The sequence below is a fragment of the Aaosphaeria arxii genome (genome assembly GCF_010015735.1).
Source record: "Aaosphaeria arxii CBS 175.79 unplaced genomic scaffold BU24scaffold_3, whole genome shotgun sequence".
Classification (NCBI taxonomy): Eukaryota; Fungi; Ascomycota; class Dothideomycetes; order Pleosporales; genus Aaosphaeria; species Aaosphaeria arxii.
Window position 1 is genome coordinate 2,548,890 of NW_022983476.1, and position 23,761 is coordinate 2,572,650.

The window sequence follows — 23,761 nt, forward strand, 5'->3', positions numbered from 1 at the left end:
GCTCCGGTTGTTGAACTTGTCAAACAACATTAGCTGTGAGTATTGAGCAGAATGGCATCCTTTCCCATTGTATCTTGAGGAATGTAAATACAACTGTCTTCTGCAAAGAACTATCTAGTCTTATAGATGATTCCTGAAACATAACATTAACGCTATTGAGGTACGTAAGGAGAATGATGAGCAGAGCTTCTATTCAATTTACAATGCTACTCCATAATGTAAGTCCGCACTCACTTCAAGGTCAACCCTGACACTATATCGCCCCAACTCGATTGCCATGCGTCTACAATGTGATTCTTCTTCTGTGCCCATTGCCCAATGCCTCCTTTGGGGAATATGCTTGCTGAGCCTTTGACGTAGGTCGACGAAAGATTAAACAGAGGTACTTGGGTCATCTTCTCTGGTTGTTGTAGTGTTGGTAAAGCTACATTTGCGCCACGGGCCCGCATCCGCCATAAAAGTCGTACAAGAAGCGTGGCAGTCGTCTCTGCACTCAGAGTCCACGACGCATTGACGTAGCCTATGACAAAGAAAAGGTTTGGTACGTCCTGGAGCATGCAGCCTTTCCAGGCGAATTTCGACGAGGGATTGATGGCTTGTTCATCAATGGATATCTTGATCCCTCCGGCAAATTGAAGTTGCAGCCCAGTAGCTGCTACGATAATGTCTGGCTGTAGCTTCTGGCCTGACTTTAGCACAATTGAATGGCTAGTGACTTCTTCAATAACATCAGTGACGACATCAGCCTTTCCAGATCTCAGTGCTGCATAGAAATCTCCGTCAGGGCAGACGCAGAGTCTCTGTTCCCAGGGATTGTACCGCGGAGAGTGATTTGGTCGAACAGGTGCCCCTGGGAGAAGCTGCAAGGCACTTCCTCTCTCGAGGAGGTCACGAGCCTGTTTTGGATACCACATGCAAAAATAATAGAACATGTAGCCCATCAGGAGGCGCCGGACCCGATTCCACCTGCGCACAACGACCTTTGGTAGAATTGCCCCAAGGACCTTTGAAACAATCCCGCCTGACATTGGCAATGTCGCGATATATGTTGGGCTACGTTGCAGCATCGTGACGTGTTTTGCGTCCTCTGCTAGAGATGGTAACAAGGTGACTGCAGTGGCTCCGCTCCCAATTACCACGATCTTCTTGTTCATGTAGTCAAGCTTCTCGGGCCAGAATTGGGGTTTGATGACGCGACCAGAAAACTGATCTAGACCCGGTATGGTTGTTTTCAGAGGCTCATCATAGTTGTAATATCCAGTTCCAAGTACCATAAAGCGACAGATAAAGTCTACTCGTTCACCATCGGACTTCGTCGCAGTGACCGTCCATCGAGAGGCAGCAGAGGACCAGTTAGCAGATAAGACTTGATGTTGAAACCGAGTATGTTGATCTGCGCCAACCTTCGCCGCGGAGCTGGAGAGATATGTGGCTATTTCAGGTCCTGTCGCGAGAGGTTTGTCCAAATGCCATGGGTTCCATGAATAGCCAAATGTAGACATGTCTGAATCGGATCGAATGCCTGGGTATTTGAAAAGATCCCAAGTTCCTCCCCAGTGACTGCGTCTATCTAGTATGACGTAGGATGTCCCTCGCGGGGCATCGCTTTCGAGGTATCTAGCGGTATTGATTCCAGAAACTCCAGCTCCGACGATGACCACGTCGAAAGATTCTTTGGGTTGCGAAGGAGAGATGTTTTCTGGCTTCACGTCCGCCGGAGTATTGGCCCCCTTCCTTGGGGACTGATGTGATTTAGCCATGGAGCTGAAAGATGCAAAGATGCTTGGAATACTAGGCTTCAACGATAGCTCTGGTCAGAGCATTTTCGAGGGTGCGGATGAAGTATATATGACTAGGTAAAGGTGCGTCCATGTGGACAGGTCAAGTTGTGGAGACCGAGGCAGTCATACCCATGAGGCCCGGTTCACTCATCATACCAATTGCTTTGACGGGAATTGATGTGTAGCGACATGATGGACACGACCCTCCGACGATGTCCAGATGTGGAAAGAAGTCACCGGTAGGGATCGTGATAGGCCGCATTATTACACTATACCGAATACGACTAAAAGTCACCGAACGGTCGCGCTAGCTCAGGGCCAACTCCTCATACAACATCGAGGAATGGGCCGTTACTTGTAACAGCCGAGGCATGCTTTTAGGAATCAGAACTGATCAGATCAAGTGTAGCTTGTTAGTCGTTGTTGACCACGTGCCACAAGACGTCGAACATAAGAGTGACCTTGGGCTACTGATGACGACCACCTGGCTGAATAAAAGGCTGCTCAAAAGCACAGCTGAAATGCAAGAGCTGCATTCCTTCTCTTGTCCAGTGGCATATTATTCTCTACCCTGTCTCCATTCATAGTACGTTATATGAATGGCTGCTGTCGTTCAACCACTTGTGCGGGCCATTGGCATAGCGAGCAATGGAGCTCTCAATCCCGTGCTTTCTGGCTCCGCTCTTGCGTTCATCACTTACGGGCCTCCGCATCTTGTATCCAAGATAACCGACCTTGATTTCATCAGACGTTGGGTCGATATCGTGGGTTTGAAGACGGTCTTGAAGATATTGCTCACTATTGGAGTCGGCAAGTTTCTGAACCGGTTCCAAAACCGTCGCGCGACAAATGGCTGGAAGTTCTTTGGCAGTGGAAAATGGGATTGGCCACAGGAAATTGCAGTAGTGACCGGAGGCTGCAATGGAATCGGCAAAGCCATTGTGCTAGGCCTCGTCCGCAAGGGCATACGGGTCGCTATTCTCGACGTTGCGGATCAAGATCCAGAGCTCCAGCGTATCGGCACCGTCTCCTACTGGAAATGTGACATCTGTTCACCATCTGCCGTTGCCGAAGCAGCAGACAGCATTCGAAAAACCATTGGCCATCCCACCATTTTGATCAACAATGCTGGCATCGCTAATTCGAGCCCGATCATCCATCTATCTTCCGAAAAGCTGTCGAAAATCTTCGGAGTGAATTTACTCTCACTCTGGTATACAGCAAGAGAGTTCTTACCCAATATGATCCTCAAGGACAAAGGGCACATTGTGACAATCGCGAGCATGGCCTCTTATATCTCGTTGACAACCGCCGTGGACTACTCTGCATCGAAAGCAGGCGCTTTGGCTTTCTACGAGGGCCTTAGCTCTGAGCTCAAACACATTTATAAGGCGCCGGGCGTTATGAACACGGTAGCTCATCCTATGTGGGTTGAGACAAACATGACAAAGAGTCACCAAGAATCCATTGAGCGCTCGAATGGAGGCCGGATGATGAAGCCGGAAGATGTCGCCAATGTAGTAGTAAACCAAATACTCTCCCGTCGTGGCGCGCAGCTCATCATTCCTCCGACCTTCAGTTGGCTCTCGGGCGTTCGAGGCTTTCCAAATTGGTTTCAGGAAATGATCAGGGATGGTATCGGAAAGTCAGTGTAGTATCCATTGGGGAAAGGGAACCTATTCGAATGATAGTATCTTTTAAGGGCAAGTCTGAACGCCTGTAGTAATGTCTCCGATCCGTGAAAGGCGATGAGTGTCACATCGTCGTCCTATTTCGTATGAACATCTGTAGTCTCGCGGGCATTGCTCTTGACTGTTGACGTTGTTATGGGTAGGGTCGGGATGAGCGGTAAAGTCCATTAGACTACCTTGCGGCGCTGAAATGAACATTGAGAAGGGAAAAAATTCATGCTACCCCAAATCTGTTGCTATGTAACCACAATCAATGATCAACGCAGCTGGTTATTCTCCACAATTGTCCGTGTCTCTCTGCACTATCACCATGTGAACTAACTTCCCCGCACTTTGATCAACCCCGAATCTTGCTATTCCTAATAATGAAGAACCGAGGCTTATATGATATGCCTTTGAGTTGATTGAATCCCATTTTGGCTTAGCGCATTGTGCGTCTCTTCCAAACGCTGCGCAATCTGATGTCGTTACTCAACGATGAACCGTACACTACCCACTCTTTACCCCAGACCAAACATACTAGAAAGGCGCGCATGATATTTCGTTGAGTGCTGCACAGTTTAGGATCCCATCGGAAGCCATAAATTCATAATAGGGGGGATCATTGGCTTTCCGGTGCAATGCCTCAATTCGCATGTGACCAATGCCATCGTAGGAAAGAGCGCTGTTCCTTTGATGCCGACGAACGGAGCTGCCGCCAATGCAAGGTCCAATCCGTAAAATGTTCTTTCTTGCGCCGTAGTCGACGGATGGGTCGGCCGCCCGCCGCTCGAAAGCTACCATATGGGTCTTGCAAAATCCTCAGCTTCGACAAGAATCAGCAGCCTAGCAGGCGACCAATATCAAATGGACTTATCGTCTTGGATAGTTCTGTCGGGGCGATGGTTGATGGGCGTATCGACGGGAATCATAGCAGCCACGGCTCTAGGAGCAATGAGACTCACCAAATCAGCGAGTCGCCCATCAACGCCTCCGGTGCGACTCAGACTCTCACTGGTGGCGGGACTTGTCATGAAATAAATGAGACGAACTATATCAACAAAAGCAACGAGAGCGTCAAAAGTCTTCAGACTAATTCTAGTAACACCAATTCTGAGACGAATACTGGTCTCAAATCGCAGGAAACTGATTCCACCAACGAGGCAGATGAGATCACCAATACCAGTGATATCGACGAGATCAATGAGATCAATAATATTAGCGAGATGCTTGCTATCGAACCAGCGCCTAACGAAGTCGGGTTTTTGGACTCCTTCAACTTGAATGCCATTGATATAATTCGGCCATGGCAATGTCCAGGTTTGGACACAACAAGTCAGCAATCACTACTGGTGGAAAACTGGCTACCGCCGGTTTCTACTTATCACAACATTCTCTCAAATTCGGGCTTGTTCTACCTGTTTCATCGACATTTTATGATTGGCCCCAGCTTCTGCGACGACTTTGTGAATGCCATCAAATCCGTGTTTACTGGTTCGGATGGATTTTTTCTAGAAGCATACAATGCTACATTGGCACTATGGGATGTCAGAAATAATCGACCCAGGATCATAACTGCTTCCGACATCAAGAACGCCTCACATTTTCTGAGACAGTTACAGAAGGCAGCTATTCAAGGCCCCTTTGACGCTGCAGCTATAGTCTTCCTTGGCCAGATACTGTTGGTTCACCACGTTGTCGCCTTCGGTACATCCGCTCACGCTATCGTTCGTCGGTCATTGCTGTCAGTCCGCGAATGGTATGCTTCGCTGCTGCTTGAATCATCAATGAACCCTATCACCATCACCCCAATAGTCGTCGACACAGTCGAGTCACTCGTGAGGAGAGACATTCCTGTCGTACAAATTCCAAGATACAAATCAACAACCGTGGACCGGACAGCGGGCCTCTGCGTAGAACTTCTGCATTTCCAATACGATATTTGTAAGATAAGCTATGCAGCTAAGATTACAGGTCGAAGAAGTATTGTATCGGCTGGAGCCACAACGCCCAGCCTTCGTTCCAGTCCAGACAGCAGTTCATTAGATGCCCTCGAAGAGAAGGTGCGTCAATGGGAGCCTTCTCCGCCCTTGACCTTTTTCACCGAATACACGCCATCTGAAGTGTCGGCGATGTTATTACAAGCACGCGTATATCGTTTAGCTACACTTCTCATCATTCATCGGCTGAAATATCCGCTCGGAGTTGAGGACGAATATGCGTCCCGCCTAGCACTCCTGATCATGGTCGAGCTTGAGTGCTTCACTCAACAGGTCACAGATACTACCGATGGCTTGGCTATTGGACTCCCTCTCCTAGTAAGTGCTTTGGAGACTGGCTACTTGAATGATCGGATAGTGTCCTATGTTGCACCTGTGTCTGCCAATCCAGACTACGCACAAAAGCTTCAAGATTTCGTAAGCCTTGTCAGAGCAGCACGGGACCACGGTTACCTCGGGCTTTGGTTTGACCTAGTCGAAGGGGGCTTGCATGTACCAATATTACCATGAACAAGTTCAACAGGATTTGCAATCACGTGTACAGCCTAGACCCTTAAAATCTCACATATCCTCCGTTCTCAGATGGAAACGATGCAAGTTCAATAGTTTTCTCGAGATTACTAGATTTTCATCTTATCATCCAGAAGCCTCGTTTCGTCCAACTTCAGTCGTTCTAAAACAACCTACTGTGTTGATTTGCAACCGGAGTCATTATGGCAGCACCGAATATCAATTACGCTGGAACTTGGACACTGGTAAGTGACACCATCTTCCGCATACGACCCCAATAATCCCTCCCTAAAATAATCTACAGAACAGACAAGACTCCGACAGCCCCGAGCCCCTCCTATCACTTCAAGGGATCGGTTACTTCATTCGCAAAAGCATCGCCCTAGCGACCATTCGACTCCAAATCACACAGCACGAAGACCCTCCCCTCCCTCCAAACTCCTCAAAGGAAAAGGTGCAGCACATCGTATGCTCACAGACTGCCTCCGGGCTGAAAGGAACTTCGGAGTACCACTGCGCGGACAACCAATTCAGAGACCACTCGGATTGGCTTTTCGGTGCTGTTAGAGGAAAGGCGGAATGGCTGGAATTAGAGGAACTTGATGAACCGTTCTTGAAGAAGGGATGGGATAGTGGAGCGCAGCATCATGCATTTATCTTCATTACTGTGGAGAGTTGAGATGATAGTTGGGTTGTGAGGCAGGTTTGGGGTCTTGTTGAAGCAGACGGGCTTCGACGACTTGTCCGCCGGGTTATCATTACTAAGGAGAAGAAGAGAATTGAGGCACGCTTCGTCTATGACTGTACAATGTAGTTCTAGAAGCTTCACCCTTGGTTTTAACTTCTATGAAATCAGTATATGAGACTTGCCTCGTATAGCTATGCTGTTAAATCTTCTCCCAAACTCTCTTGAGCCACTGGTATACCAGGCACTTTGTCCCTACTCAACATTGAGTGAATACCAGAACAGTACGTATAGCCATGTGAAACGCCGCAAGCCGAGGTATTTAGTCCTTGTCCAAGCTGTGCAATGTCGTGGTAGTATTTTCCCGCCCAGATCATCATCAGTGACGGCGACTTCTTTCCGGATTCAGCCAGAGAAGCAGGATGAGCATTGGACATCACGGCTACTGGTTGTGTCTCAGCTAGACCACCAATCCAATTTGGTGCCTACAATGCACGCTATTTGCACGTTTCATCAGTAAATCTCTGTGCATTTGTAAACTACTGTGCAGTGCGAAAACATCATAGTGGATAACCAAGCATGTTCTGATAGCTTGAACTGATAGTATTGTGTTCTTTTTTGTACTAGCATGGTCGAGCTGCAGATCACCGAGGATACTGGCATCAATGATCGAAACGGGGTATCTATAAGAATATAGAGAAGAAGGAAAAGGAAGGCGCAGGGAAGTCAACAAAGACGGTCAGGATACGGTAGTCTCGAAGACAAGCACCTCACTTTAGGAAGGGTTCTTCATGAACCAATCCGAACTTGCGTCGACCATGTAGTTGGTGATGTTGAACTCGTTGCCAGGCACGCCGTCTTGCAACTGTACCGTTCCATCCGCAGTACTATTGCCATAAGACGCGCCTCCATCTAAAGAGACAGGTAGCGCGGGCATGTTGAAAAACCCGAACACGTCAAGATACTCCAGCTCGTTTGGCCCCGGCGTCCTGGCCGGCGTCACAGAGGCAGTCCGCGTAGTTGAGTTCGGCTTCGGCTGTCTCGATATGAGGAAGTCGAGGTCGAATGCACACCGACGCATGTCTGCCAGAATCTTCACCGTTGATGGCGTGACACGCTCACCATTGACTCCCGCAGGCGTCCGCTGCGATTCTTGATACTCTTGTAGAACTCGGGCTAGGAGACTTGCATATCGTGCAGCAACCTCCCAGTACTGACCCAACTCTTGCAGTGTGCTAACAAGAAGGTTGATAGATTGATCTACTCGGTGGTCAATAGTGGACCCGTGGACGAGAAGTACACGCGCAGCAACCCAGAGAGAGAACGCGAATGGCGGTCCGAGCTTCGTCAAAAGTCCGTTCTCTTGGATGCATGCGCACAATGCTGTGATGCTCTCCACGGCGTTGAGGCACCTTTGACTAGCGCTAAAGGAGGGCGTGAAGATCGGTGATCGGTGAGTCGGGTATGCCGCGGATGAATGCAAGCGGATCACAGTACTTGAATTATTATTAGCAACCACTGTGGGTAAATGGTCGAAAAGCCGACAACTTACGTGTGGAAAGAAGCATGTAACATCACCAGACCACTGTTGAGATTCTTTACCCCGGGGCCCGAGAAGATACGGGCAGAATTCCCGTATTCAGTTGGCAGGTTGTATTTCCACTGCTCAAGCGCATTGTCCAGTTCGCGATATTCGCCCTGCCATTTTTCCACGTCCGACAATGAGGTAATATCGACAGGCTTCTTGAGAAACTTGTGAATGCGCGAAAGTATTCCAAGTATCTCGACATAGTAGGAGAATGAGCCGAGGTTCTCCGGTCTGTTCATGGAATAGTCCGATCGACCGGACGTATGGAACCACCTAGTTTCAACAGGCACATTGCGTGTGAAGAGGTCGTCGCGGCAAGGCAGTCGGCGGTCAATCTCCTTCTCGTGAAGGGCGAACTCGAAGGCCGTCGCGACTGTGGCATAGCGATCGAGAACGTAGATCATCCAGAACAAGCGACGCCTACTTTCCTCCTCGATCCAATCCTTGGGTTCGGGAAGGACGATGGCGCGCAGGGTATAGATCGATGCGAACTGCGGTGCCACCATAGGTGAATAGGTTTCCATTGAAAGTCCCAGTTGAACGACTGATCGCGTGATGAGCGCGAGCAGGTTCCATCCGGGGGGCCCATTGGAGCACCCTACGACATCCAGCGAAAGGATGACAAGAGCTTGTAGGGACTTCACCGAGCTGTTCTCGATGCCGTACAGAAGTACTTTCTCCTTGGACCTCTGATGATATACGGCCCTCTTCTCATTTGTCAGGCGCTGGTCGGTCGAGAACTTCAGGGTGGTTGCTACGATCGCGTGTAGGATGATTTTGTCTGCTTCGTCTAGTGTTGAATCGCCGAATAGAGAATTTAGAGTGGATTGCCGATGCAGAATGGGACACCATGGATAGACGTGTTTGAAGAACAAATCTACCAATCCATAAAGTAGATCATATGGTGGGAAGTCGGTGTCAGGCTGCGCAATGGGTACTTGGGCGAGGGAAGAAGAGATTGGCGCATTGAATCGATCGTTGTTGAAAGCATTCGACACGGACGAACCGTAGGGCTCTCGTGGAATTTGGCCAATTGAAGATTGAACATCTTCTGAAGGTGCATGGTACCCATTTTGACCTGACTGCAAAGGGGCAGACTGTCTGGCATCCTGTATTCCGCCGACGAAGCTAGGCGTAAGGGAAGTTTGAGAGGAGAAGCTCGCGGGTTTCTGGATAAAGAGCGCAGTCTCTGGTCGCGGAATGTGCGGGATGATGGGTGGTGTCCGGAAGGGACCACTATCCTGCGGCGATGTATTGGAAGGTGCGACCTGGTTGTTAGACAACTGGTTGATCTGGTTCTGCTGAGAGCGAATGAGGGTTTCAAGTGTATCTGAGCGTTCTTGTTAGCGATCGTCTTCCCCACAATCCGCAATACGACGCGATTCATGGGACCGAAACAAACTGTCTGAAGCTCTGAACGAATTTTTTTCACGCGTCAACCTAGAAGTATGCTCGTCTGATGTCGAAGAGTTGCATGACACGTATGTAAAACATGCTCATCCGTCGCAGCCATCGGAAGGGAATTTTTTGACTCACCCAGTCGAGCCTCCAGCTCACGCCCATAGCCTGCGCGCAAACCAGGCTTCTTTCGTGGCAGGTAAGTACATGTCGAATGGTTTTTCAGACACCATCCACAGCTGGGATGACCGCGATCGCATTTGACCTTGCGCTGCTTGCACGTCTCGCAAGACACGGACAGCGGACGTTTGCGCTTGGAGGCGCCGCTCTGGCTCCTATTCGCCTCATCGGCACTGGAAGCCTCGCCACCGCTCCAATTGTCATGATCCTCGTCGGCAGCAGGAGAATGTTGAGATAGCTTCGAATTGGAATCTGGACTGACATACGGCTGTACGCCGTTGCTGGACGTGGACAGATCCATGGTGACAAAAGAAAAGGGAAAGGGAGGGCGGCTGTCGAGCATTCAGTCGGGAGAGCATGACCCGAGGTGTATCCCCGCGCGTGCCCGCCGTCGGTGGGGCTGTTTAGGTGTAGCGTCTTTTTCCCCGGATCTTCTTGTATTGTGTTCCGAATGGGATGGATCGATTGGCTGAGGTTGCTTATGATCATCAATCAATACCCCCCGCGGAATGACAAACCTCCCTACAACTACCGGTCAAACTAAATTGTTCTTCCGATGCTCCAGCGGATCTATCACGAGCACTGTTCTATACGCAATACGGTCCAGTCTCCACTTCAGCGTTTCTTAGCTGGTCCAGCTCAATATGGCCTGTTGTTTCGGTAGAAGCATCGCAGCGAGATCTACCGAAGGTGTACGTCTAGTTTGCAACGGAACATTTACCGCGAGGAAACAAAAGAAATCCCACATGATGGCGACCTATATATTGGACATTCCGCGCTCTTAGGCCCTTCGTGTCTCAACCCCCCCAAATTTCTCATTACCCCTCTCATCCTTCTTCCCTTGCGAAGTGTCCCACGTCATGCCTGCCACAGAGAGTCCCAGCGCTGTACGCGGCTTTCCTACCATCAAGCATGTCCGCACCTTCATCACCCAGGGTGTCGGCTCAGGTGGAGACTACCACAATGTAGATGGAGGTCACTGGCTGGTGGATAGCAAGATTTCCACTCCTATGTCACAGTACGAGCAGTACAGGAAGTCGAGGCTGAGCTGGGGCATCAATGTCCTTGGCTCGTTCTGCGTTGAGTTGGAGGCTACAGATGGCACCAAGGGATTCGCTACTGGTTTCGGTGGACCACCAGCATGTTGGTTGGTAGCTGAGCATTTCGAGCGGTTCCTTATTGGCAAAGGTATGTGTTTTCGGTTTTTGTTGTTCATTGAAAATGACAATATTTTGTATTGGTGTACCCAATGAGCCACGTGCTAACAAAACCATAGACCCAAGAGACACAAATCACATGTTCGAGCAGATGTATCGAGCATCCATGTTCTACGGCCGCAAAGGTCTCCCAGTCGCTGTCATCTCCGTTATTGATCTTGCTATTTGGGATCTCCTAGGCAAGATCCGAAATGAACCAGTATACAAAATGATTGGAGGAGCCACACGTGAGAGGCTTAACTTCTACTGCACTGGCCCGGAGCCTGCAGCTGCAAAGGAGATGGGCTTTTTCGGCGCTAAGGTGCCGCTTCCATATGGACCTGGAGAGGGTGTAGAGGGCTTGAAGAAGAACGTCGAGTTCCTCACAAAGCACCGCGAAAGCGTCGGACCTGATTTCCCTCTTATGGTCGATTGTTACATGAGCTTGAACGTTCCGTATACAATTGAAGTGGTCAAGGCTACCGAACACCTCAACCTCAACTGGTGGGAGGAGTGCTTGTCCCCCGATGACACCGATGGCTTCGAGCTCCTCAAGCGAGCACACCCAAGAATGAAGTTCACCACAGGCGAGCACGAGTACTCGAGATATGGGTTCAGGAAATTGATCGAGGGCCGCAATTTGGATATCCTGCAGCCCGATGTCATGTGGGTTGGCGGTTTGACTGAGCTCCTCAAGGTCTCTGCCATGGCTGCAGCATACGACATACCCGTTGTCCCTCACGCCAGCGGCCCATACTCATACCATTTCGTGGTCAGCCAGGCCAACTCGCCGTTCCAAGAGTATCTCGCCAACTCTCCAGATGGCAAGTCGGTGCTGCCAGTGTTCGGTGACATGTTCTTGAACGAGCCCATTCCCGTTAAGGGCTATCTCGATGTATCTGATCTCGACAAGCCAGGCTTTGGTCTTGAGCTCAACCCCAATGCTCGTTTGATCGATGCCGCGAGAATTCTTAACCCAGCACCAGTCATGTCACTCAAAGCCCCCGAGCAGGAGCCTGCGGATGCACAGGTCAATGGGGCGAAAGTGAATGGACACGCATAGAGAGAATTTCACTGTTCCGTATTAGATTATCATTATAAGCGTTTTTACGACCACCAACTGCTGGGGTCAATTTTCTGCATTGATGGAGTGGCGGTTGTCGATAGTTTCTTCGCATCGCGTTCTCCGTTGGCTACCTGTGTCTTCTTCTGGCGTTCAGAACATTGAAGTACCTTCTGGGCCTTTCTACTTTAGATACATGCTCATAGTACATCGAAATGCAACAAGAACATTACACAGAACTCCGTATTGCCGCAGTCAAATGCCAATAATCTCTCCGACGCCTATTTTTAGGTGGGATTCGCCGCCGCTGACACCTTTGGGTGCACAGGCGGCAACCGTGCGTCATTGGATGAGCACGTTGAGGAGAACACGGTGGGGCAGCGTGTGGCTCTAATGGACTGGCCAACACAAGCACAGCCAGCAGAGCTGAGCTCCTGAACAAACTTCAAACATAGCTCAAAACTATATGAAGGGCTGAAATCTCTGTCTTTCCATTCACTCTCCGTCTTCATCGCATTTACTACGCTACGATTCCCTGTACCGAATTTCTGTGTTCCCACCTTACTTGATATCCACCTTACCCCGCGCCAACATGGAAGCCGTCAAAGATACCATCAACAGCGCTCTCGAGGCGTTGCACCTCACTGGCGGTGAGCAGGGTGCTCCCGCAAAGGAGCCCACCGAGGAACAGCTCAAGGAGCTCCGATCCAAATATGAGAAGGCCGGCCAGGAGCAGGTCTTTGCCTTTTACGATAAACTCTCCACCGCCGAGAAGGCCGGCATCTTCGAGCAGCTCTCCAAGTTCGACCCCGACTACATCAATGAGATCACTAACAAGGCGCTACACCCCCCTCAGACCGAGTCCACAGAGTCGAAAATCGAGCCCCTCCCTTCCAATGCCACCTCCTCCGTACTCGACTCAAAGGCCGAAGACCTCTCGAGCTGGTATGATAGCGGTTTGGAGCTGATTGCTGAGAACAAGGTGGCGGTGGTGCTTATGGCCGGTGGCCAGGGTACACGATTGGGCAGCTCCGCACCCAAGGGATGCTTTGACATTGGTCTACCAAGCAAGAAGTCATTGTTCCAGCTTCAGGGCGAGAGGATCGCCAGAGCGGAGCAGCTGGCAAAGAAGAAGCATGGAAAGGAGAGCGTCACTATCCCTTGGTACGTCATGACTAGCGGACCTACGCGCGGACCGACAGAACGGTTCTTCCAGGAGAACAACTTCTTCGGCTTGAACAAGGAGAACGTCACCGTCTTTGAGCAAGGCGTACTTCCATGCATCTCCAACGAGGGCAAGATCTTGCTTGAGAGCAAGGCCAAGGCAAGTTGACACCTACGATACTATGATAGCACACACTAACGATTACAGGTTGCTGTTGCTCCCGATGGTAATGGCGGTCTCTACCAAGCTCTCGTCCAGTCCGGCGTCGTCGAGAACATGCGCAAGCGTGGCATCGAGCACATCCACGCATACTGCGTCGACAACTGCCTCGTCAAGGTTGCCGACCCAGCTTTTATCGGATTTGCAGCATCTAAGAAGGTCGACATTGCCACCAAGGTTGTGCGAAAGCGAAACGCTAAGGAATCAGTTGGCCTCATCCTGCAGAAGAATGGACGCCCTGATGTCGTCGAATACTCTGAGATCAGCAGTGAAGACGCAGAGGCCAAGGACCCCAAGGACTCCGAACTCTTGAAATTCCGCGCTGCCAACATCGTCAACCATTATTACTCATTTGGCTTCCTAGAGAGCATCCCCGAATGGGCAAAGAAGCTCCCTCACCACGTTGCACGCAAGAAGATTCCTTACGTCAACACTGAGACTGGCGAAACCGTGAAGCCCGAGAAGCCTAACGGCATCAAGCTGGAGCAATTCGTTTTCGACTGCTTCCCATTCTTGGAGCTCGAGAAGTTTGCCTGCATGGAGGTCAAGCGTGAGGACGAGTTTTCTCCATTGAAGAACGCCCGTGGCACCGGCGAAGACGACCCGGACACCAGCAAGAAGGACATCATGACCCAGGGTGCCAAATGGGTGCAGGCAGCGGGCGCCGTCGTTGTCAGTGAGAACGACGAGGGTGTTGAAGTGTCACCATTGATTTCCTACGTAAGTTTCCCCGGTCTACACTTCGCGCATCACCAACTAACCACACTACAAACAGGGCGGAGAAGGTCTTGAATTCCTCAAGAACCGCACGATCAAGGCTCCGGCAGTCATTGAGAAGGAGGAGTAGGGCTCCGCATATTAATTGCAAAAAAGAAACGAGTTCCATGTCAAAAAGAATCCAAGTAGCATTGCCAAATAGAATGGCCAAATGAACATAGAGTTAACCCCGTGACCAGACATAGTCGGCTCCGACTCCATCCCGTGCATGTTGGGCCATTCATGATATCACCCGGTCATTGTCACACAATACTCGACCGGGAATTTAACGTCTTATTCTCATGCAGGAACCCAGCCGCTGCAGCACGTGCGTGCTGGTGCCGCAGTCACATCCAATACGGGCTGGACCATCCTTCACGCTCTGCCAAGCCAGGAATCGAAGCGCCGAACTCTTTTTCTCTAGATACGAGGATACTATCTGGGAGTCGGGTATGCGTGTGTTCGCCTTTGAAGTTTTCAAATGGCAAAATTGCCTACCTTGCAGGATGCGGATATGCTAACCGCCTACGGCTGCTGGCTTCGGCCAAGCGTGCAGGAGTAGACCTGTCCTGGCTTTCTTTGGCTGTGGATAAGCTCCACCTGACATGTCATGATTCCGGACATCGCAGACTTCTGGCGATGCAATCTCCAGCGTGTGTCGCTGGTAGCTTAGGGACCTTCCCAATGCTTCATTACTAACTCGTATTCTTGCAGTTATGATTGCCACCATTGGCATACAGTGTTCGGGACCGACAGCATCCACCAATGTGCCGTATGGATGTGAGCATGCATGAGGAGATGGAAAAGCAAACACACGGAGCGAGTATCACGGAAAGGATTTTGCGAGAATTTCAGAGTTCACAAAAGTACCTCGAATCCCCACACTGGCCGGGACTGGCCCGTGTCTCCTTATATTGGCATGGTTGAATCCCTCCAAGGAGATCACTACCCTGTGCGAAATTGTGTCATCACGCGGGGCACACCCCTATCCCATTGCATGCCTAGGAAGGTCGACTTTGTGTGTGTGTGTATGTGTATTGCTCGCGATTGGGGGTGGTTTGTGTGTGCGTGCGTGCGAGTGCGGGCGGTTCGGGCGGAGAGCGATAAAAGAGGCAACGCTCAGTCGTAGAGATTGTCCTCCTCAGCCAAACAGACCACGGAGATAACACGAGGGGCATAGGAAAACATAGCAGATAGGAAAGGATCAGTATTGCTGTCGAACAAACCTCGTCGTAGGACATACTTGGATAGTAGGGGAAGACATAGGAGATCTCCTATGATATAGCCATTATCGTCCAACGTGGCAAGACTTTGAATACACACAGTAGACCCGGGACTCTCTACCTATGATTTGCGTGTATTTTGGTTAATTATTGTTATTCGACCTCTAGGCCTGGTCGACCTCGGGCCATAAAAGCCCCCAGTGCCAAATTTGCGCGTCACTACTGCTGGTAACTAACCTGAGTTTGTAACTAGCGAAGCGTTTCTCTGCCGAAGGAGGGCACTGGTGACAGAGGGCACAGGCCTCTTCGCCAAACCTATCGAGTCCGAGTTCCCTACCTGCGCCTACCTAATACATACTGTGCCCAACGCCTGCGCAACTTCGTTTGCTTCTACTTCTACTACAACCCCCCATAATCTTCTCGTCAACCCCAACTTTCGAAGGAGGAAGGTCGCTGCTGTGTCGCTGAGGGAAGGATTGGAGTCTTTGAAAGTAGGTCAGACATATCTTCACCTCATATTGCCACCCTTTCCCGCCACGCCATTGCTTCGTTGCGCTCGTCGCATTCTCTTTTCTTCTGTTCTAGCGCATCATCCGTTCTTCAAAGCGGACTCGAAAACCTCGATCGACCTCTTCGACCAACCGGCACCCTCACACTCAGGAAGAGAAGACGCCAGGAGAAAGAAGCTGCTACAGCGCCTCATTCATTTCCAACGAGCTTCCTACTCATCTTCCATTCCCCCGACCGAGTAGGCGATATACCTACTGCCCCGCTTTCGAGCGCATTCACGGAGCGCACTTCCCCGCTGGATCGATCCAAACGCCTTCAATTTTTCTTCTCGCGCATTACTAACCATTCGTAACTGTAGATCTACGCGGAGGAATCATACAATATGTCTTCTCTTTCTCGCCGTGCTTGCTTCAAGTGCGGAAACGTCGGCCACTACGCTGGTGAGTGCCTTCGCATCCTATAAATGGGGATACCATTAGGTGACATGGGACTTACACTTTATTCCCAGAGGTGTGCTCGTCTTCCGAGAGGCTTTGCTACAACTGTAAGTCTAAACCACTCTTCCGTGAAATGCACGATTGCTAATAGTACGTAGGCAAGCAGCCAGGCCACGAGTCGAACGGATGCCCTCACCCGCGTACTACCGAGAGTATGTCCTCATATTTTTCTCTTCCTTCTGATACGTTCGGACCTCGTCACGAATAGGATTCTGCCGTCTCGAACCTATATCGGCTCACAACATTGGGGAAACATGTCACTGACCAACGGATAGCCAAGCAGTGCTATCACTGCCAGGGTCTCGGCCATGTCCAGGCTGACTGCCCAACTCTTCGCCTTAGCGGCGCTGGAACCAGCGGTCGCTGCTACAGTTGCGGCCTGACTGGCCATTTGGCTCGCAACTGCCCCAACCCCGGTGCTCCAGGAATGGGCCGTGGTGCTCCTCGTGGAGGATACGGAGGCTTCAGGGGTGGCTTTGCTGGTGGACCCCGTCCTGCCACTTGCTACAAGTGCGGTGGACCAAACCACTTTGCTAGGGATTGCCAGGCTCAGGCCATGAAGTGCTACGCCTGTGGCAAGCTGGGTACGTTGTATGAATGAATTATTGTAGGAGAGAAAACTAATCAGATATTAGGACACATCTCCCGGGATTGCACTGCTCCCAATGGAGGACCCCTCAACACTGCAGGCAAGACCTGCTACCGATGCGGAGAGACAGGTCACATCTCTCGTGACTGCACCCAGACTGAGGTCAACGGAGACAATGCTGCTGCCGCTGCTCCTGCGGCCGCTGCTGCTGCTCCCGTTCCCGCCGCTGTTCAGGCTCCCGCCCCTACTACGGCCGTCGCATAGTTTTGAATAGCGAACTAAGTCTGTCACATCCATTCGAATCGCTTCGTTGTGACGACCAGGTGGATATACCCACTACTGTTCTGGATTTCCTGTTTTTTGCTTTGGATGCTTTCCCCCACGATCGTTAATCTGGCGCCCTCTGCCAGTTATGCTGCCCATTCTCGACACCGGCAAACTTACGCAATGACGAGTTACTAGCTTTTAAAAAGTATTCACGAATCCTACGCTGATACCCAACTTTTATATCCCTTACAGCACACCATCAATCAATCATGACTTTTGAGACGGCTTGGCGGAAAAGATTCTTCATATTGAACTTGACAACGTCCTTTATTCTACTTCGTGTATCTAGATTGGTCCTCTTTGCGCGAGAGATCGGTCTGAATAGGTCTACTTAAGGAAGGAGAAGGGCTTTGGCGTGCTTCAATGGACACGGAAGGCGGCTGTGGTTCGGTGGTCGGTGGAACGGTTGAACTTGGAGGGATTGGGATGAGGGGCTTTTGGAGAGGAGAAGTGGACTTCATGTGGTCAAGGAAGATGCTGTGTGCGTCTGTTTGTCGGCACTGAGTATGCATGGCATCTGCGTGGCTTTTGCCCTCTTGCTTTTGTGTGTTCTTATTTATCAACTTTGTCTTGCAACCCTGCATTTCCTTACTCTATACTTAGCATGGCTATGGTGTCTAATACACTTGTGATCCTATTGGAGCATGGTATTACTTCATGATCTCAAATCAGTGCATTGAATATTGACGGGCTGAATATTCGTTCTCTCGGCATGCCAAAGCCGTTCATTCGAGGTGGTCGTGCTGGTGGACGATGCTCGTCTTATGAGGTGGTCATCCACAGCGCGTTCCTTCCTATCCTGCCGACTCACAGCATCGAAGGGTCCGCCCTTTCCTACCTCAGAACCACCACTATCCTGCACGCGCACACATCTTCTCTTTAATTTATTTTCAATCTTACACTCTCACCCAATACTCAATCACTTTGGTTCCTACTTCGAGCCTCCAATTGCGCCCTCTTTGATCGTGCGTATTCAGACATGGCACCATCTTCCGTCGCCAGTGACGCCTCAGGCAACGATGTATGGATCACATCCGCCCAGATCATCTCGTGTATACGCTGACAATGAATAGGACAGCTTCATCGTCGACATTGACACCATTCAGGCCCACGGCTCGTATCAGTGTTCCTTCGCCACCGCCTTCTAGCTAACGATCTACTCACAGGCATCGGTGCCGTCGATATCGCGAAGCTCAAGGCCAATGGCTACTACACGATCGCCGTGAGTGATCCAAAAAATGTGAATGATGGACAAGTCGAAGTGCCAACTGATACCGAACTAGGCTGTGCACTCCGCGACGAGGAGGACTCTTCTGAAAATCAAGGGCTTCAGCGAGATCAAGGTTGACAAGGTCAAGGATGCAATTGCAAAGTGTCAGGTATATTCCCGAAAAGACTACCTCCAATAGAACTTCCGGCTGATGCTCGTTTCCTAGCCCTCCGGTGGGGGATTTCAGACTGCCCACGAGCTTGGTCAACAGCGGAAGAGGGTGACGAAGATATCTACAGGGAGCAAACAGTTCGATGCCATTCTGGGCGGGTACGTGTATATGCTTGGTGTTGCTGGACACAGCTAATCCTACGAAGAGGCTTCCAGACCATGAGCATCAGCGAGGTCTTCGGGGAGTTTCGTTGCGGCAAGACGCAGTTGTCCCATACGATGTCGGTCATAGCCCAGTTGCCTAAGGATCTTGGAGGTGCTGAAGGGAAGGTAGCCTACATTGGTTCGTCGGATTTCCGTCGTCCGTGGTGAAACTACTGATACTTTTTTCAGATACCGAAGGCACTTTCAGACCAGAAAGGATTGCGCAGATTGCCGAGCGTTTTGGTGTGGATCCAGAGACAGGTACGATCTATGACCACATTCACCACGAATACATTGCTGAGTCGTTCCAGCCCAGGACAACATCACTTATGCTCGCGCCGTCAACTCAGAGCATCAACTAGAGCTGCTCAACAAGGTCGCCGAGTTTTTCATCAACAACGAATATAGACTTTTGATCATTGACAGCATCATGGCCTTGTTCCGTGTCGACTATGTTGGCCGGGGAGAACTAAATGAGCGCCAGCAAAAGTTGAACCAATTTCTTTCCAAATTGACTCATGTTGCTGAAGGTAAGATTTCGTATCAGTTGACACCAATTGAACAGGCTGACATTTCATGACAGAGTTCAATATTGCCGTACTCATGACCAACCAGGTCCAGAGCGATCCCGGCGCCAGTGCGCTCTTTGCTGGAGCAGATGGCCGAAAGCCAGTTGGTGGTCACATCCTCGCGCATGCTTCGGCCACGCGCATTCTGCTGCGAAAGGGCCGAGGTGAGGAACGGGTTGCAAAGATCCAGGATTCACCAGGTATGTGATCTAGGAACTGTGTAGACGACAAAACCTAATGCTGTTTTGTAGACATGCCAGAAAAGGAGGCGACCTACATCATCACTAACGGCGGTATCAACGACGCTGACAAGGTGTGATTGATCACATCACGAAGACATAACCTCTATCGATGCAAGATGAAGATGTGGACAAATAAAAGAATGTAACAAGGCTTGTAGTGATCTACTATGTAGAAGCTCCAGAGGGAGATAAGTGGGGGACATTAGCATAAAATAGGGATAAACACTATCCAAAATACACGTGCTTTCTCGTTCATCCTCGTTCGTCTTCGTTTATCGTATTAGTATCGGCGATATCGAGAATGTGCAATAATGACGGTTGGTGGTATGACACCTTACGCCACCATCATCCACCTAGAACTTCGTACCCCGCATCCATGACCCTTTCCATTGATTCACCTAGAGGAACTTCACACTGTAGGCTCATCTTAGGCTATCACAAATCTACGGTGTTCACTATCCAGAGTAATGATAGTTCGATTGCGAACTACTTGAGGTATGACTTGCGATATCATAGTCTGTTCAATGTTGTACTATGTGTGGCGGTGAAAGCTGGGGCGGCCACAGCCTCAAGTCGGCACGGTGTTATGCGAAGCCCCGAAGTCTGAGCAGTCGTCGCACCTGAATTGCGTAAGACGCGCGGTTCATCGACGTCCATTGGTAAGTTGCTCTCAGGCAGCCATCAATACTGCATGCAACGTGACGGTCGTCTCCCGGTGGGCTGGAGCTACCTAGAGCTATGGCATCTGGTTGACTGAATATATCTATGGGCGTTTGTACGGTCTGACGTCGCACTATTCGTGCCATCTAGGTATACTACCTTGATAATCGTACATCAGTTATTTCGCTCAGATATTAATTGATAACTTCCAACCTTTCTTATTTATGTTTCGTTGTTTCCAGTAGCAAAATCTACGAACATCATACCATCACTAACCTCCCTGTCAACACCACTATCTGCCCAAAATGGCGAATAGAGCCAGCAATCCCAACCTCACCGTGCAACCTCCGCCAGGCTCCTCAAATGCGAGCGCCAACAGTTCGCGCCCCTTCACACCACGCTCTACGACTTTCCCAGATGGCGCTGATTCTGATCCCGAGTTCGACGAGTTTGAGCCAACACCCATACACAGTCCCGGAGGCCCACAGTACGACGACTTGCCACCGTCTTATGACGAGGCGCAACAGGAGGCGCTTCGAGATGCACGAGCTGGTATCCCTCCTGTAGATCCAAACAACTTGGAAGTCCATCGCATGGTCATCGGCGATGACCGGAATACGCAGCAGCAACCTAGCATATCGCCACATCGATCGCATTCATCCATCCTGCAGGAACCAAATGCGTATGAGTTTGAGCCAGAGAACAGGAGAAATGGTGATGGCCTTGGAATGTCGATACCGGTTCAGCAAGTTGTGAGCGACAACAGTCAGATTCCAGTGGGTAGAGTACAGTCCAGCACCAATCCTACTACACCACCGCCTTTCATTCCTGGTGCTGCACCAGCTCCAACAGATCCGACTTCTGCTCTACTTATGAGAGCACTGGAATTCACGAAACACGAACCAGCTGCAGATGCTCAATACGCTCCACGACTCACTCGCTGCGTCGCTATTCCACATGTCAACGGCATCCCCACCACCTCTCGATCTACCGAATGCCAGAATTCAGGAAAAGCCGCTCGTCGTGCCCGACGTGAAGAGCGAAGAAACAGCCGGTCAAATCGTTGTCGACGCCAGAGCTCCCATCAAATCCCTGGACAATGGCCAGAAGCCAGATCCACAGAAGCCATCAACTCTGCAAACGATAGTAGCAGCAGCAGCAGCACCTCGGAGCCCATCCAATTCCTTCGCGCATACTCGAAAGCATTGCACTCCCACGACATTCGTCCATCCGAATTTGCAGAGTTCCTCGACGGACTGAACGCACTCTGCCTCGCTTCAGGCAGCACACTACAGCAACTGATAGACTCGCCGCTCGTGGCACTAGATCAGGACGAACGAGGATCATCATCCATCGTACACGACTACATCCAAGCGGCAAATGAAGCCTTCTTCGCCCCGAGAGGTCTCCGCGTATCCCTTAGATCGCTATCATCGCTCGTCTCTACGCTCAATGTCCCCGAGGATAGGGGCCAACGAGCGGCAGTCATTGCGAGTGCAAATGATAGCAGCACTGCTGTACCCCTACGCGCCGGAGCTTTGTATCCGTACGTTGAAGCTATAGAGACCAATGTGCCGGAACCTAGCACACAGGCCGTTTATCTGAGGGAGATGGGCCTAAATCTACGGAATCGGGAGCGCTCTTCATATTCCAGTTCTCAATCCGTACCCCAGTACCACGACGCGAACATTGACAACGCCAACGAGAAAGTCAGGTCCGCCGAGCACCACGAAGAGCCCTCAGATCCACCACATTCCCTTCCCCCAGAGCAACAACCTCATCCGCAATCTCAACGAATTCCAGGTGCCTTTCCATTTGTCCCCCCCGTTCCTCCCGTCCCAGGTGTCCCACAACCACCGCCGCCACCACCGCCATTTGGAAGCTGGCATCGCGGCGGTAGGGGTGGCTGGCAAGGGCCTCCAGGCGGATTCTGGGGTCCCCGACATCACCACCCTCACCATGGTCCACACCACGGACCAGGCTGGCCCCCCGTACCCTTCCCACCGCATCGTCAGCATCATGGCCCACCCTGGACACCAGGCTGGGCACCAGGACCGTCTTCCTCAGCGAACAACGACATGGCGGCCTGGGGCGCCAGCATCGGAAAATGGGGCGAAGAGTTCGGCAAGAGGATGGGCGGCTGGGGAGAGCAGTTCGGCAAGAGGGCCGAGGCATGGGGCGCGGATGTCGAGAGGCAGGCGCAGGCATTTACCAGGAACATGAGTGTCGGCGTCGAGCCGTCAACATCGAGGGTGTCCGTCAGTACTGGGAATGGGGCGAATGCTACGACGACCACGACGGTCGTGAATCAAACTGGAGGCGTCGAGACGAACGTTACTGGTGGTGGTCGACAGGAAAATGGCGTCCATCGCATCGTCCAGACAGCGAACGTGGGGTCTACCACTCCCGCCAGCAGGACAGTCACAGAGGAAAAGACGCCCATTATCGGAGACAAGAACAACGATACATTGCCAACAACCGACAAATCTAAGACAAGCCTCGAATTTGACAACGACTCCGACTCAGATTCGGACACTTCCTCACTCTCCTCCCTGTCCTCGGACGACTCCGACTCGGAAGACGATTCCGACGACGAACTCCCGTCCAGAGCTTCCGCCACTGACGCCGAGCGCCGTTCATACGCCGTGAAGAAGGACCGCCGCGCCAAGTTGAAGGAACTCAGGAAGCAGTCCAAATCTGCGAAGAAGAAGTACCGCAGCGTCAAGAAGGAGATCCGAGATCAGGCTCTGAAGTCAAAGGAGAAGAAAGTGGACGCTAAGGCGGCGAAGAGGGAGGCATGGGGGGCGTATAAGGCACAGAAGAAGGAGATCAAGAAGAAGAGGAGGGAGGTGAAGAGGGAGCTTAAGGCCATGGAGAAGAAGAGGAAGGGGAAGGGGAAGGGGAAGGGGAAGGAGAGAGAGGGGGAGAGGGATTGTGGCGAGGGGGTTTGGATCGTCGTTGAGAATTTGGTGTGATCAATCGGCTTCATAGCTATGATTGATGGTCACGGGTCTCTTTTTGGGTAAAGGTTGAAATGTATGTAGCAGTGATTGTTTTGTATTATTTTGCTGTTAGTTATGTAAAAGATACGAAGTCAATGGACACGATAGGATAGGTGTTAAAATGGTTTTTATCATACATGTTTCCCGTTGATATGTACAACTTATGTATGTATGTATAAATGGGGGGTATCAGGCTGATGAAAATTCCTTTGATATCGAAAATGAAATGCAAGACATGACCAGAAACCAAGTTACGAAAACGGACTTTGAACAAGAACATGTCGTGAAAGAAATCCTTCCAAAGTGACGAACGTCGAGAACAATTTTGTATACTAGGAAAAAACCA

At 50.7% G+C, this 23,761-nt stretch overlaps 9 protein-coding genes across 9 annotated transcripts; 6 read left to right on the forward strand and 3 right to left on the reverse strand.

The window, feature by feature from the left end:
* Positions 1-134: 134 nt before the first annotated feature.
* On the reverse strand, positions 135-1,760 carry BU24DRAFT_478905 (FAD/NAD(P)-binding domain-containing protein; the record flags this gene model as incomplete). The annotated part of the gene is made up of 1 exon (XM_033533052.1): positions 135-1,760. The coding sequence occupies one exon, from the start codon at positions 1,758-1,760 to the stop codon at positions 231-233; it is 1,530 nt and encodes a 509-aa protein (XP_033386083.1). The 3' UTR covers positions 135-230.
* A 391-nt stretch (positions 1,761-2,151) lies between these two features.
* BU24DRAFT_420790 (NAD(P)-binding protein) lies at positions 2,152-3,591 on the forward strand. The gene has a single exon (XM_033527565.1). The coding sequence runs from the start codon at positions 2,381-2,383 to the stop codon at positions 3,434-3,436; it is 1,056 nt and encodes a 351-aa protein (XP_033386084.1). The 5' UTR covers positions 2,152-2,380; the 3' UTR covers positions 3,437-3,591.
* A 364-nt stretch (positions 3,592-3,955) lies between these two features.
* On the forward strand, positions 3,956-6,063 carry BU24DRAFT_157614 (uncharacterized protein). Its single transcript, XM_033521340.1, has one exon. The coding sequence runs from the start codon at positions 4,093-4,095 to the stop codon at positions 5,959-5,961; it is 1,869 nt and encodes a 622-aa protein (XP_033386085.1). The 5' UTR covers positions 3,956-4,092; the 3' UTR covers positions 5,962-6,063.
* A 101-nt stretch (positions 6,064-6,164) lies between these two features.
* Positions 6,165-6,640, forward strand: BU24DRAFT_460754 (uncharacterized protein; the record flags this gene model as incomplete). The annotated part of the gene is made up of 2 exons (XM_033531838.1): positions 6,165-6,206; positions 6,266-6,640. The coding sequence occupies 2 exons, from the start codon at positions 6,165-6,167 to the stop codon at positions 6,638-6,640; spliced, it is 417 nt and encodes a 138-aa protein (XP_033386086.1).
* Positions 6,641-7,213: 573 nt separating this feature from the next.
* On the reverse strand, positions 7,214-10,138 carry BU24DRAFT_449354 (uncharacterized protein). Its single transcript, XM_033530939.1, has 3 exons — positions 9,771-10,138; positions 8,199-9,564; positions 7,214-8,142 (listed from the first exon to the last, which is right to left on the reverse strand). The coding sequence occupies exons 1-3, from the start codon at positions 10,111-10,113 to the stop codon at positions 7,422-7,424; spliced, it is 2,430 nt and encodes an 809-aa protein (XP_033386087.1). The 5' UTR covers positions 10,114-10,138; the 3' UTR covers positions 7,214-7,421.
* A 534-nt stretch (positions 10,139-10,672) lies between these two features.
* On the forward strand, positions 10,673-14,302 carry BU24DRAFT_432370 (nucleotide-diphospho-sugar transferase; the record flags this gene model as incomplete). Its single annotated transcript, XM_033529919.1, has 6 exons — positions 10,673-11,000; positions 11,089-12,053; position 12,453; positions 12,671-13,395; positions 13,444-14,175; positions 14,231-14,302. 6 exons carry the CDS (start codon positions 10,673-10,675, stop codon positions 14,300-14,302), a joined length of 2,823 nt encoding a protein of 940 aa, XP_033386088.1.
* Positions 14,303-17,478: 3,176 nt separating this feature from the next.
* BU24DRAFT_157658 (uncharacterized protein) lies at positions 17,479-18,021 on the reverse strand. Its single transcript, XM_033521341.1, has one exon. The coding sequence runs from the start codon at positions 17,939-17,941 to the stop codon at positions 17,630-17,632; it is 312 nt and encodes a 103-aa protein (XP_033386089.1). The 5' UTR covers positions 17,942-18,021; the 3' UTR covers positions 17,479-17,629.
* Position 18,022: 1 nt separating this feature from the next.
* Positions 18,023-18,816, forward strand: BU24DRAFT_157744 (uncharacterized protein). The gene is made up of 4 exons (XM_033521342.1): positions 18,023-18,378; positions 18,431-18,470; positions 18,524-18,579; positions 18,641-18,816. Exons 1-4 carry the CDS (start codon positions 18,122-18,124, stop codon positions 18,672-18,674), a joined length of 387 nt encoding a protein of 128 aa, XP_033386090.1. The 5' UTR covers positions 18,023-18,121; the 3' UTR covers positions 18,675-18,816.
* A 1,732-nt stretch (positions 18,817-20,548) lies between these two features.
* On the forward strand, positions 20,549-23,626 carry BU24DRAFT_420797 (uncharacterized protein). Its single transcript, XM_033527566.1, has one exon. It carries the CDS (start codon positions 20,719-20,721, stop codon positions 23,386-23,388), a length of 2,670 nt encoding a protein of 889 aa, XP_033386091.1. The 5' UTR covers positions 20,549-20,718; the 3' UTR covers positions 23,389-23,626.
* The last annotated feature ends 135 nt before the right edge of the window (positions 23,627-23,761 follow it).